Here is a 12,047-nt window from a genome sequence, read left to right on the forward strand (position 1 = left end):
ACATTATCTTCAATGACCTGATATGTTCAGATTAGCATTTTCGGCTCCCATGTTGCACTAGTGACTCATTAACTTGTCCATCAAAATTCCCAGGTCTTTTTTCACTGGATTGTCACCTATCTATACCTTCATATATCGTACTTACAAACTTGAATTATTATTATTAACCATAACATTTATACAGTTCTTTAAGGTTTGCAAAACTCTTTACCTATGTTATCTCATTTGATCTTCACAACAACCCAATGAGATAGATGCTATTATTCCCATTTTACAGATGAGGAAACTGAGGTCTAGCAGGGGAGATTTGCATTAGATCATATAACTTGAAAATGTTTGAGACAGGATTTGAACTCCGGATTTCTTTACTCCAAGTTCAGCACTCTGCTCATTGTACACCTAGCTGCCTTGTAACTTGGGTTTTTTAACTCAAGTTGTAGGACTTATATTTATCTCTATCATTAATTTTTCATACTAGATTAAATTATTAAATTTCATTTTACTAGATTGATTATATGATCAAAACTGTAATATGACACTGACCAATTCCCTGGATCAAGCACGATGTGCTCTGACTGCTGCCAGCCCACATGGAAGAGGCTTCTGGAAAGATGAGATGCTGTTTAATGGAAGGGTCCTGCTTCCCATTTCAGAGCATGCCTCTTCTCACTCCAAAAGAGCCAGGCAGGAAAAAGAAAACTGCCTTAGTCAGTTAGTGTCTATTGAATGCATTCTCAGGCCTAGCTCAGAAGCCAAATGAAAGGCTCATCTTCTTCGAGTGGTAGTGAGACCAGAAATAGCCAGCATACCTGCCTGTGCACTGCAGTGGGGAGCAGGGTCCTCTCATTACATATCATTAAGCCTCTCCAGAAGCTGGTTCTCCTCTTGCCTGTGGGTTGGCAGGCAGTAGAGCTTAAACTGAATATACTGAGGAGAGGGCTCCTTTGGCCAGACCTCCGTTACACTTGGGAGGGTCCTCTAGTTCAACCCCCTCATTTTTAATATAAAGATGCAGAGTCCTTTCTAACTCTTTATCATATTCAAAAGATGATATGCATGCCACCTATGCCATTATCCAAATTACTGATAAAATGTTAAACAGGAAAGAGCTGAAATCAGAGCCCCTATGAGACACCTCCTTTTAAGATTAATTTCAAGACATTACTCTATATGTCCAATCAATTATCCTGTTTTAAATCTATGTAATCATACTGCGATCTTGGCCTCCCGCTGAAATCATTCTCTTCCTTCAAAGTCTAGCTCGTATGTCATCTACCTCATTAAGCCTTCCCTGACCCCTCCCCAAATTATTATTCTCCTCTTCTTCAACATTTCTTATAGAATTTTATCTTGATAGCTAATGTACCTCATTCCATTCTTCCTTTATTGTACTTACATGTTTACATGCTGTTTTATCCCATTCAACTGCAAGCTCCCTGAGGGCAAAAACACAGCTATTTTTCAGCTTCATGTTTACAGCACCTAGGGCACTGCCTAACATAGTATTACCTTAAATAAATGTTTGTAGGGCTTAGAAATTAAATTGATTTGATCACTCAGCAGTCATTTATTAAAGGTTTACCATGTATATTGAACTATGTTAGGTACTAGGAGAAATGAAAAATAATTAAAATATATTCATCACACTATTTTTTTTTAATAATTGCCTGAAGTTTCACTTCCTAGTTCTGCCTCTTCTTTTACCCTAGCACCAAACAAGAATTTGCCTGCTCTTTTTTTTTTTAATTCCTCTTTCTAGAACACCCCGGTCACTGAGGAAGTAAAAAGACTTCCTGCTTTGTCCAAAATGAAAATGCCTACTTTGTTCTGGGTCAAAAATGCTCTTCTTGAAGTTGCTCTGAGCATTCTTCTTCTATCTTACGAAATATGAAAATGACACAGAGCTAGGAGGGATAGCTAACAGGTTGGGTAAAAGAGTTAGGGGCCAAAGGATAGAATTTATTGAAGGTAAATGCACAATTCTCTGCTTAAATTCAAGATGTCAACTATGGAAGTGAAGAGCATGTTCTGTGGCAACTATCACAACTCTCATCCATGCTGACCATCCAGGTTCCTAAAGTTAGGCTCTAGAGTTAACCCCAAGCCGTCAGGTTCTGAGTTAGTTTTGAAGGATCAGGGAGTGTCTTTCTAATGCTGTAGCTCATGAACCTCACAAGTGTTTCCCCACCTTGACTGTCAGTTGAAATCAATTAGCTAGATTTAATTTGCTTTTATAGAGAGATATTGACTAAGGTGATATAATTAGAATAGTTGGTATAAAATATCCCCCAAAAGTCTATGACATGCTCCTCCACAAGTATATACAGAGTCCAGGGAAAGTATATGTGGCAAAGGGGTAACTCACAGCTCCTAGGAATCCCTTTAATGGAATCTTTAAAAGATGTTCTCCTTAGGTATGATGGAACTTTTCTGCTGGGGTTTTTGTAGAGCTTTGAATCTGAATTCATTTTGTCAGCAGGTACTCATGCAGACACTGCTATCAACTTCCAAGTGTAGTAGGGGTCTGGCCAAAGGAGTCCTCTACTTTAGCATGTGCAGCTTTTGCTCTGCCTTCTGCCAGCCCACACACAAGAGGGGAACCAGCTTCTGGAAAGGCTTAAAGATGCTAAATGGGAGGCCCTTCCTCCCCAGTTCAGTGCATGAGCAAGTTTGCTGGCTGCTCCTGGTCTCTTTACCACATGAAGAAGAGGAATGTTTCAGCAAACAAACTGTGCGTACCTTTTGATCTAGCAATACCACTACTAGGGCTGTATCCCAAAAAGATCATAAAAAAGGGAAAAGGACCCAAATGTACAAAAATATTTCTAGCAGCTCTTTTCATGGTGACAAAATATTGGAAATTGAGAGGATGCCCACCAATTGGGGAATAGTTGAACAAGCTATGATATATGAATGTAATGGAATATTATTGTGCAATAAGAAATGATGAGCAGGCAGATTTCATAAAAACCTGGAAAGACATGTATGAACTGATGGAAAGTGAAATGAGAACCAGGAAAACATTCTACACAGTATTAGCAGCATTGTGTGATGATCAGCTATGGGTGATTTAGCTCTTCTCAGCAACACAATGGTCCAAGACAATTATAAAGGACTCATGGAAAACATTATTCACATCCAGATAAAGAACTGATGGACTCTGGATACAGATCAAAGAATACTTTTTCACTTACTTTATATTTTCCTGGTTTCTTCTTTGATAACTGTGATTACTATGGAAATATGTTTCACATGATCATACATATATAACCCATACCAAATTTCTTACCATTTTAGGAAAAGGGAAGGGGAGGGAGGGAGAAAAATTTGGAACTCAAAATCTTGTGAAAAATGAATGCTAAAAATTGTCTTTACATGTAACTGGGGGGAAAAAAGTATTGAAAAAAAAAGAGGCGGAAACTTTCAATTGGCTGCTGAGTCAGGATTGAGAATCCATTCAAAAGGCACTAACTCACTAATTAGGGATACTGCTAGGATTTGGGTGAGTGTATAGAAAGTCCCAAGTCCTCTGGACTCTGATGTTTGCAAGGTTCTGCTCTGATAAAGTGGAATGGAAGGAGAGTCTGAGACCAAGGCCGAGGCCTCTGCTCCTCCCAAATGATTCCTTCTCATGAATTTAGGGGTTTTTTTGGTTTCTTTTTTGGGGGAGGGGATCAGGCAATTAAGTGACTTGCCCAGGGTCACAATGCTAGTAAGTATCAAGTGTCTGGTCTGAGGCCACATTTGAACTCAGGTCCTTCTGATTCCAGGGCCCACGCTCTTTCCACTGCTCCACCTAGCTGCTTCTTCTCGTGAATTTAGAAGGAATGTTGTGTCTTCCTCTACTTGCTTGAATTCCCTCACTCGGATTGGCTTAATATTTTATAGATGGTCTATATGGTGTAACCAAGTGCTTAAATTCTCAAGAAGAAAGGCAGGGCCTTATAAATGTAAGAAAGAAAAAGCATTTATTAAGTGATTACTATGTGCTGAGTACGGTGTTAAGCCCGAGGGATAGAAACAGCAAAGCAAGATGGCCTTTGTCCTAAAAAGGAGTGGTGTCTAAGGAGACAACATATATAGGAGACTTCAGTTGTGGGGCAGTTGGGAAAACTTAGGGCTGTTCCTAAGTTGCAGCAGCAAGGCAAATGGGAATGTATTTCTTTAATGTCATTTCCATTTATGACGTTGAACTATTTGACACAGCCAAGGATTTCAGTGGTGAGAACTTTCTTTTGGGGGTCTTCAGTAGCTGTGGCTACTGCTATTGTACCCTACAGAGTCAGTTGCTGTGTTCTGTCTCCACATGATTTGTACTCCTAGAAACAGGTGTTCTTAACCTGGTGTTCACTGGCCCCTTAAGAGGATAGATTTCTGGGACTCCATGGAGTTGGATGGGAAAAAAAAACTGTATCTTTATTTTCATTAACCCTAGCTAAAATTTAGCATTTTCTTCAATTATCCAATTAGGAAACAAACATTCTGAGAATGGGTCCATAGGCTTCAGTGGACTGCTAAAGGAGTCCATGACACACAAAAAAGTAAAGAATTCTTGTCTTAAAGGATGACTGTTAGGAAGCTGAGCTGGAAATAGAGCTGGTGCCTAGGGAGTACTGCTACTACTCCCAGGGCTTGTGGATGTAGGGTCCTAGGCTGCCTCCACTGGGGTTTGAAGAGAGTGACAGCACTAGTTTGACTTTCTTTGTACATGTTGTCTCCTGTCTCCCTGCCTTGTTATGTCAGTGCCATGGAAAGGTCCAAGGATGATGAGAGCTCAGAAAAGGCCATTGAATTTGGCAATTTGGAAGTCAGTGATGAATCTGGAGATAATATTTTCACTAGAATAGTGCAGATGGAAACCAACTTGCAGGAAGAAGTCAGTGGATGTTGAGGATGCAAGGGCAAGGAAGTGTAGATAACCCTTCCCACAAGTCTGGTAATGAAGGGAAAAAAGAGGAATTGTGTTTAATTTCAACACTTTGTTCCTGTAAGCTTGGTCTGATTGTTCATCATAGTTTATTATTTGCATAGCATGATTGTCCACTCATTTCTTCAATGCTTTCAACATCTGTGATTTCATCAGCATGAGTAATCTCTCCTCCAAAGCAAACTGTAACAACTTTATGACTTAGTAAATGATTTTCAAGACTTATTGAGAATGAGGGGCAGCTAGGTGGCCCAGTGGATATAGAGCACCAGCCCTGAAGTCAGGAGTACCTGAGTTCAAATCCGGCCTCAGACCAAACACTTGACACTTAACTAGCTGTGTGACCCTGGGCAAGTCACTTAACCCCAGCTGCCTTAAAAAAAAAAAAAACTTATTGAGAATGGAAATTTCTTTTCCCTGCAGCCAGCCTGGTGGTAAACCTCTCTAAGATTGGCTAGTCTGATCTTCTAATGATAGAAATAGTCTGTCACCAGGTTTGTCCTTGAAGCCTGTTTGCTGTTTGGTGTTTGCTCCACTGGCATAGTTATTGAGAAGCCAGGGCCATCCATACCACAATGAGACAACTGTATTGCTGAATACTACCATTCTATGCAGTGGACAGATCCAGCAACCTCTTGCACTGGGGCTGTGCACGTGAGGACCTGGAAGGATTAGTTCTAACTTCTTGTCCACTGGTGCTGGATACCTCAGAGGCCAGTCAGCAGGAGGCAGAATTGCAAGGGATAGCTGGGCCTAATGTCTGCTGTCTTCCCTGGCCTTCTTGACCTCTGCCAGTTTGTAATCTTCTTACCCATGACTGGGTATTCTCTGCCTACTTTCTTTCTTCCTCACCCTGGTCTCCCTCCCTGAACCTGTTCCTGGGCCTTATAATATTCCTTCTTGTAGTGTTAGGGGGTCCTAGGTTGATGTTGAATTGCATTCCCTAGGCCAGTTTTTGGACCAGGGTCAGCTTGGCCCCAAGCATATCTTGGGAATCTTCTAAAAACATGGTGGTGATAGTAGTCATAATGGGAGGCTTGTTGGCATGGTTTGTTAGGTCACAGGACAGTTTTAGGCCAAGGCTGAGGTTCATCAATGGTACCAATACCTAAGAACACTGGGGAAACACTGGAGAGAGCCTGTACTCTGCTGCTTTAAGTCTCCATTTCAGTAAATAGTTATTGAGAAATCCTTCTATCTTTCTCTACCTGTTATCTCCTTTCCCTGGCAGGATAAACATTCTGCATGTAAATAAATTTATTGTTTTGTAATGTGGCAGTGTGGGCCCCCTTATATGTGGGTGCCCAGAAATCTACCCTTATTTCAGGGTACTTTAAAGATCAGCATACACCCTGAACCATAGCTTAAAGACTCTACCAATGTATTTTTTTACCAATCAATTAGAAATCACATTAGCTCAAAGCAAGAGACTTAATTAAACAGCAAAGCAAGACAAATGACCAGAAAAATCTCTCATAAATGCAGTAGGAACACTAGTGAGGAACAGGGTATAGGGAATGTTCATGGCCAGGAAGCACACATGGAGGAGATATGAGGAAGAAGCACGGCCAGGGAACGTGGATAGAAAGGCATATGAATGGGGAGTGTGCACCAGGGAAGATGCATGGAAAGGCACACAAATAAAGAATGTGCAAAGCCAGAAATATCTGTTGGATGCAACTCATGGCCAGAAACATCTGTTGGATGCAACTCACACCACTTAGGCAGCAGAGTTGCCCATATCGTCTAGTGATACCACCATGCTATTGGTCTTTTGCTGTATTATATGGCTTCTTCACCGAGCTATTGGTATAGCTACAAGAATCTTAACTCTGAAAGTTCACAGCCTCGTGTATTTCAGCTCTTTTAAGATGCAGACTTCACCCAGCTACACACATCCATCTTGCTATCCAGAAAAATCCCTAAGCATGTAATGCATTCTTATGAGCTCCATTTTTTTCCAGAGTCTGATAGTCTAAGCTTTAACTTTGAGAAAATTCCTTTCAAATCCTTTCTATTCCTATGATGCCAATCACTGCCATCAAATCACATATGTTGGATGTAGAAGGCTGAAAAAGACCTTTATCCTATGAGGGAACCCTACTCCCTAGCAACCAATTGCCTTATTTCCTTTAGTATACTAAATGAGATGATATATGTAAAACAATTTGTAAACCTTAAAGCACGATGTAAATATGAGCTATTATAGTAAAATAAAAATTCAAAGGATGTATCTGTTCCCAACTTTTAAAAATTAGATTTTTGTATTCTGAGATTCTTTATTATAGTAAAATTTGTGAATTTGATCTACCAGTTTGAGCTAGTCTCCAATAGTTACTGTGGAGTACCAATGGAGAATAAGGGAATACAGACAAAGGAGAGGGCCTAGGAGCACAATCTTTGACAGAAGCATCCATCCCCACTAATCTTTTTACCCTTGACTGGGTGGCAATGTAAAGTGAACCCATATTCCAGCAGTGGCTAGTAAAGGGAACTCATCTATAGTGGGGTAAACCTCTGTAACATCCCCATCTGCTCTCCTTGTCCTTTTCCCAATAGATGAACTTTACCTGTCCTATATTCTGTCCTTTCAGGGTTGGTTTAACTATGAGCACTGGAAGCTTAAAGGCCATCCATATGGGACTTGGAGCCCATGAAAGGATATATCCCCAAATTTGTACTCAGAGAAGGTACAGAATTTGAAAGGACCAGGATTTTTCTGCCAGGTAAGGTAGAGGAAAAGAAAGGAATCTGATCCACAAAGTCCAACAACCTAAACCTAGCAGTTTTAATCTCTCATTCTCTTCTTCTGCTCAGTCTTATTCCCTCAAGTGTAATTCTCCATAGCTTTGGTGAAAAGAATCTTAGAACAGTAATTCCTTGTTTCTCAGCACATTCTTCTATTGGGAGCTCCTAGCAGAGTCTGGTACCCAGGCACTGGGGAAGGAGACTGGGGATTTGTTGCTATCAAAAAGACTATTAAGAATGCCTTTCCTCTACCTATATACATATCTAAGTATGTAAACAAGAAACACTCTGTGCATCTTTTGTTTCTCTTCCCTTGGAAGAATGTTTAGTAGGTAGAAAGGGAAGGAGACAGGGTCAAGCAATCTTTAAGACATAGATATAGAGAGGTAGGTAGGTGGATAGATACACTTGGTTTTGATTCAAGACTCTTTGCAACAAATAGCAAATCCTCTTATTGAAATACACCTTCTTCCCCCACCCACTTTCAGTTTATCTATTGCCAGTAAGAAATAACTGAACCTCTCTCTGGGTCTGTTTCCTCATCTGCATAATAAGGGGGATGGACTAGATGACCTCTAAGGTTCCTCCTAGTTTCCACCCCACACTTACATTGAGTAAATTTAAAAAACAAAACAAAAAGCTAAAAAACATAGCTACATAGCCCAGCAAAACAAATTCCCATGTTAGCCATGTCTGAAAATGTATGTTTCTGTATTTTAAGTTCATCACCTCTTTGGCAGGAAGTGAGATTGTTTCATCTTCACTATTTTGGAGTTGTGGTTTATCATTGCACTGATCATAATTCTAAAGGCTGAAGTTGTTTTACTCTATAATGTTTTTATCATTGTTATTAGCTCAGAGAGCTCTTCCCAGTTTCCTCTGAAACTATCCATTTCATCATTTTTTATAGCACGGTAATATTCAATTACATTTATGTACCACAATTTGTTTAGCCATGCCCCAATAGGAGATAATCCCTTACTTTCCAATTTTTAGCTACCCTGAAAATCTACTATAACTATTTTTGTATATGTAGATCTTCTCATTTTTCAGTCTCTTTGGGGGGAAGAGGTGTATAGGCCTCATAGGAGTAATATTGCATGCCAAAGGATATGTAGTTTTAGTAACTTTAGTAACCCAGGAAAAGTAAGTCTAATGTTTCATCCACAAGATGATCTTTTTGTCAGTCAGTCTATCTGCATTTATTAAGCACTTACTATGTGCCAAGTTCTATGATAAGTGCTGAGGACATAAAGACAAAAATAGGGTTCCTTTTTTTTTTTTTGGCAAGGCAGTTGGGGTTAAGTGACCTGCCCAGGGCCACACAGCTAGTATCAAGTGTCTGAGGCCATGTTTGAACTCAGATCCTCCTGACTCCAGGGCCTGTGCTCTATTTGTAGGGTTCCTTCTTTTGAGGAGCACACATGCTAACAGGGGTGACAACATGCAAAGAACTGTTACATAACCTGAGCCCCAAACACGTATCGTTTGTTGTGGGGTTCTCTCCTCATTGGTGGGGATCACTGACCCTAGTTTGCATGAAAGCCAGTAACAAAGTTGGGGCAATTCGGGGAGAAGAGAGATCTCTATGGAGTCTCTTCGAGCCCCCTCTTTCTGTCTCTCCTTCTCAGCTTCTGGCCCCAACTCTTCCTTCTCCTCTTTTTGGAGAGAGATGAGGGGAAAAGAAACTAGAGATATTTACTCTGCCTCTCTTCATGCCACAGACACCCTCATGCTACCTGTAAGTGACAGCCCTACATAATAAAAATAGTTAGCGGAAGGTACCCGTGAGGGAAGGCACTGGCTCTGGGAGGATTCAGGAAAGCCCTTCAGCAGATATGTCTTTCATCCATAACTACTTTGTAACCTACTTTAGGGAAGTGCCCATCAGGCTTGCTTCTGTTTGTATTTCTAGACCAACACTTAAATAAAACTTTACCTAAAACTTCCCTTATCCTTCCAGCTGGTAACATCCTTCCTCTGGTACTTGATGTAATCCTTTGTTTTTCTACCCTAAGGTTAACTGGGTATTCCAAAAGTCTTAATGCAGTTTAATTAAAGGCAATATTATTTTGACTATTTTATTTAAAGCTATTAAGATTTAAAACTGCACTAAGACTTCTGGGACATTGTATTAACTATACCAATGATTTGTGTTTTATTCTCCTTACTAGACTGTAAGCTCTATGAATGCAGGGATTCCCCCTTTCACTCTAAATAGTGTCTTCCACACAGTTTCTTAACTTATTTGTCTGTCATGGACCCCTTTGGCAGTCTGGTGGAGCTTATACACCCTTTCTCAAAATAATGTTTTTAAATGAATAACATAAAATGTAGTTGTTGTTTAGTCATGTCAGACTCTTCATGACCCCATTTGGGGTTTTCCTGGCAAAGATACTAGAGTGGTTTGCCATTTCTTTCTCCAGCTCATTTGACAGATGAGGAAACTGAAGCAAACAGGGTTATGCGACTTGCCCAGAGTCACACAGCTAGTGGTGTCTGAGGCTAGATTTGAATTCAGGAGGTTGACTCTTTCTGATTTCAGGCCCAGGGCTTTATCGATTGTGCCACCTAGCTTCCCATAACATAAAATACATTGGATTAAAAAGGAGACTATATTGAAATACGGATATATTGAAACCCTGAAATTGTAATGTCAATTACATTGAAATACTGAAACCACTCATATTGAAATGCCGATGCAACTTTTTCCCGTTCAAGTTTAAGGACCTCCTGAAGTCCCCAAGTCCCGGGTGAAGAGCCCCTGCCTGAGTGTTTGCTGAATGACTATACATTAGGCACAAAACATAAAACGGATGCAACCGAACGCCTCTTCGGCCCTTCCAGGGCCTTCCAGTTCGGTTGGGGCTGACCGCTGCCTAAACCAGCGACGCAACGAGTGAAGACGAGCTAGGCAGGCCTGGGCTGTGTCCGAGGGCGGGCTTCTCAGGTAGTGAGCTCCCCGTCAGAGCTCTGGCACTCGGACAGCGACGCCACGGGGCTCTTCGGGTCTGCCACCTTCCGCCGTCTCCCTCCTCCGGCACAAAGCCGCATCCATCAGGAACCTGAGGCGCGAATGTGGAGAGCCCGGGCCCCTCCTCTGTGGCCGCCCCGCCCCTTCGGCGACCTTAGCAACAGAAGTCACGGTATTTCCGGGATGTCCCGGCCGCGGAGGATTTCCCCCGTGCCCAAGCGCATGCGCCTCCTCGTCTCGTTTCTACCCCGCCCCCCTCCGCCAATCCCGCGGGCTCTACGCCTGCTGCCATCTATAGGGGTCGTGTGCCGCCCTCCCAGGTTGCGGAAGTGCCCGCCTTATCCCGTACGCAATTTCCGGTTGTGGCGAGACCTAAGGAAGGAAGTGGCGTGTTGTCACCTGAGGTCACGCTGCCTGGACTTCCGGTTGTCGGATCCCTCTCGTGATCCCACGTGTGTTTTTCGGACTTCTGGGCTCCTGCACGGTACTCAGGAAAGAGACCGGAGAGGCTGCCCCGCGCGGCGCCGCGGAGAGGCCTGAGGATGAAGGCGGTAAGGACGGGAGCACCAGCTCGGGCGCTGGCGCAGCCTCCGGAGCTTACCAAGGGGGGAGGGGGCCAGGTCAGGGTCTGTCTGAGCGAACCTAGGCTAGGAGGAGCTCGGGGGACTGGCCTTGGGACTGGGGCGCAGGCCGGGTCTGGGGCTCTTCGGTTTTCTCATCTTTATCATGGGGGTAATGAGCGCAGTGCCTCCTGAGTCACAGGCTTGTCCCCCCAGGCTTGTTGTGAGGGTCAGTTAGTATTTACTAAGCTGCTACTATGTGCCAGACTCTGTGAAACAAGCATTTACTAAGCGTCTACTACCTGCCAGGTACTGACAGTGTGCTAAGCTCTGGGGATACAGGAAACAAGCATTTGTTAAGTTTCTACTACACGTGAGGTACTGAGGAAAGAGATTTGATTCAGACAACAGACAACCCTGGGGGAGATATGTGCTGTTATTATCTTCACTTCACAGTTGAAGAAACTAAGGCAAGCTGAAGTTAAAGTGACTTGTTCACGGTCACCCATCTCAGGCTGGATTTGATCTCAAGTCTTCCTGATTTCCAGGCCCAACTGCTTATGGGGTTGCGGGGAGCAGTGGGGTGGCATGGTCAGACTTGCATTTTTAAGGAAATTCACTTTTTCAGCTGAGTGGAGGATTGACGAATGTGGAGAGACTTGAGGGAGGGGGATATCTAGCACTCTATTGCAGTAGTGCAGGCCTGAGGTGATGTGTAAGTGCCATTTGTTAGAATAGTAATCTGTAATTGGTTACTAAGTATTAAAACATGGAGAGTTAAACAGTGTTTGCCTTGTTTGTCAGGTTTAAGGCAAAGGAGAAAGATGAAAGAGGGGAA

At 42.4% G+C, this 12,047-nt stretch overlaps 1 protein-coding gene across 3 annotated transcripts in view; it reads left to right on the top strand.

Moving 5' to 3' along the window:
- Positions 1-11,069: 11,069 nt before the first annotated feature.
- Positions 11,070-12,047, top strand: part of NOC3L (NOC3 like DNA replication regulator) — a 39,981-nt gene continuing 39,003 nt past the window's right edge. For all 3 annotated transcript variants that reach the window (XM_020964102.2, XM_020964105.2, XM_020964104.2), the window contains exon 1: positions 11,070-11,200. In XM_020964102.2, the coding sequence (XP_020819761.1) occupies positions 11,192-11,200 (9 nt within the window). In that variant the 5' untranslated portion in view covers positions 11,070-11,191. The remainder of the gene's footprint in view (positions 11,201-12,047) is intronic.

This window comes from Phascolarctos cinereus, unplaced genomic scaffold (genome assembly GCF_003287225.1).
Source record: "Phascolarctos cinereus isolate Bilbo 61053 unplaced genomic scaffold, phaCin_HiC Scaffold_3;HRSCAF=262, whole genome shotgun sequence".
NCBI lineage: Eukaryota > Metazoa > Chordata > Mammalia > Diprotodontia > Phascolarctidae > Phascolarctos > Phascolarctos cinereus.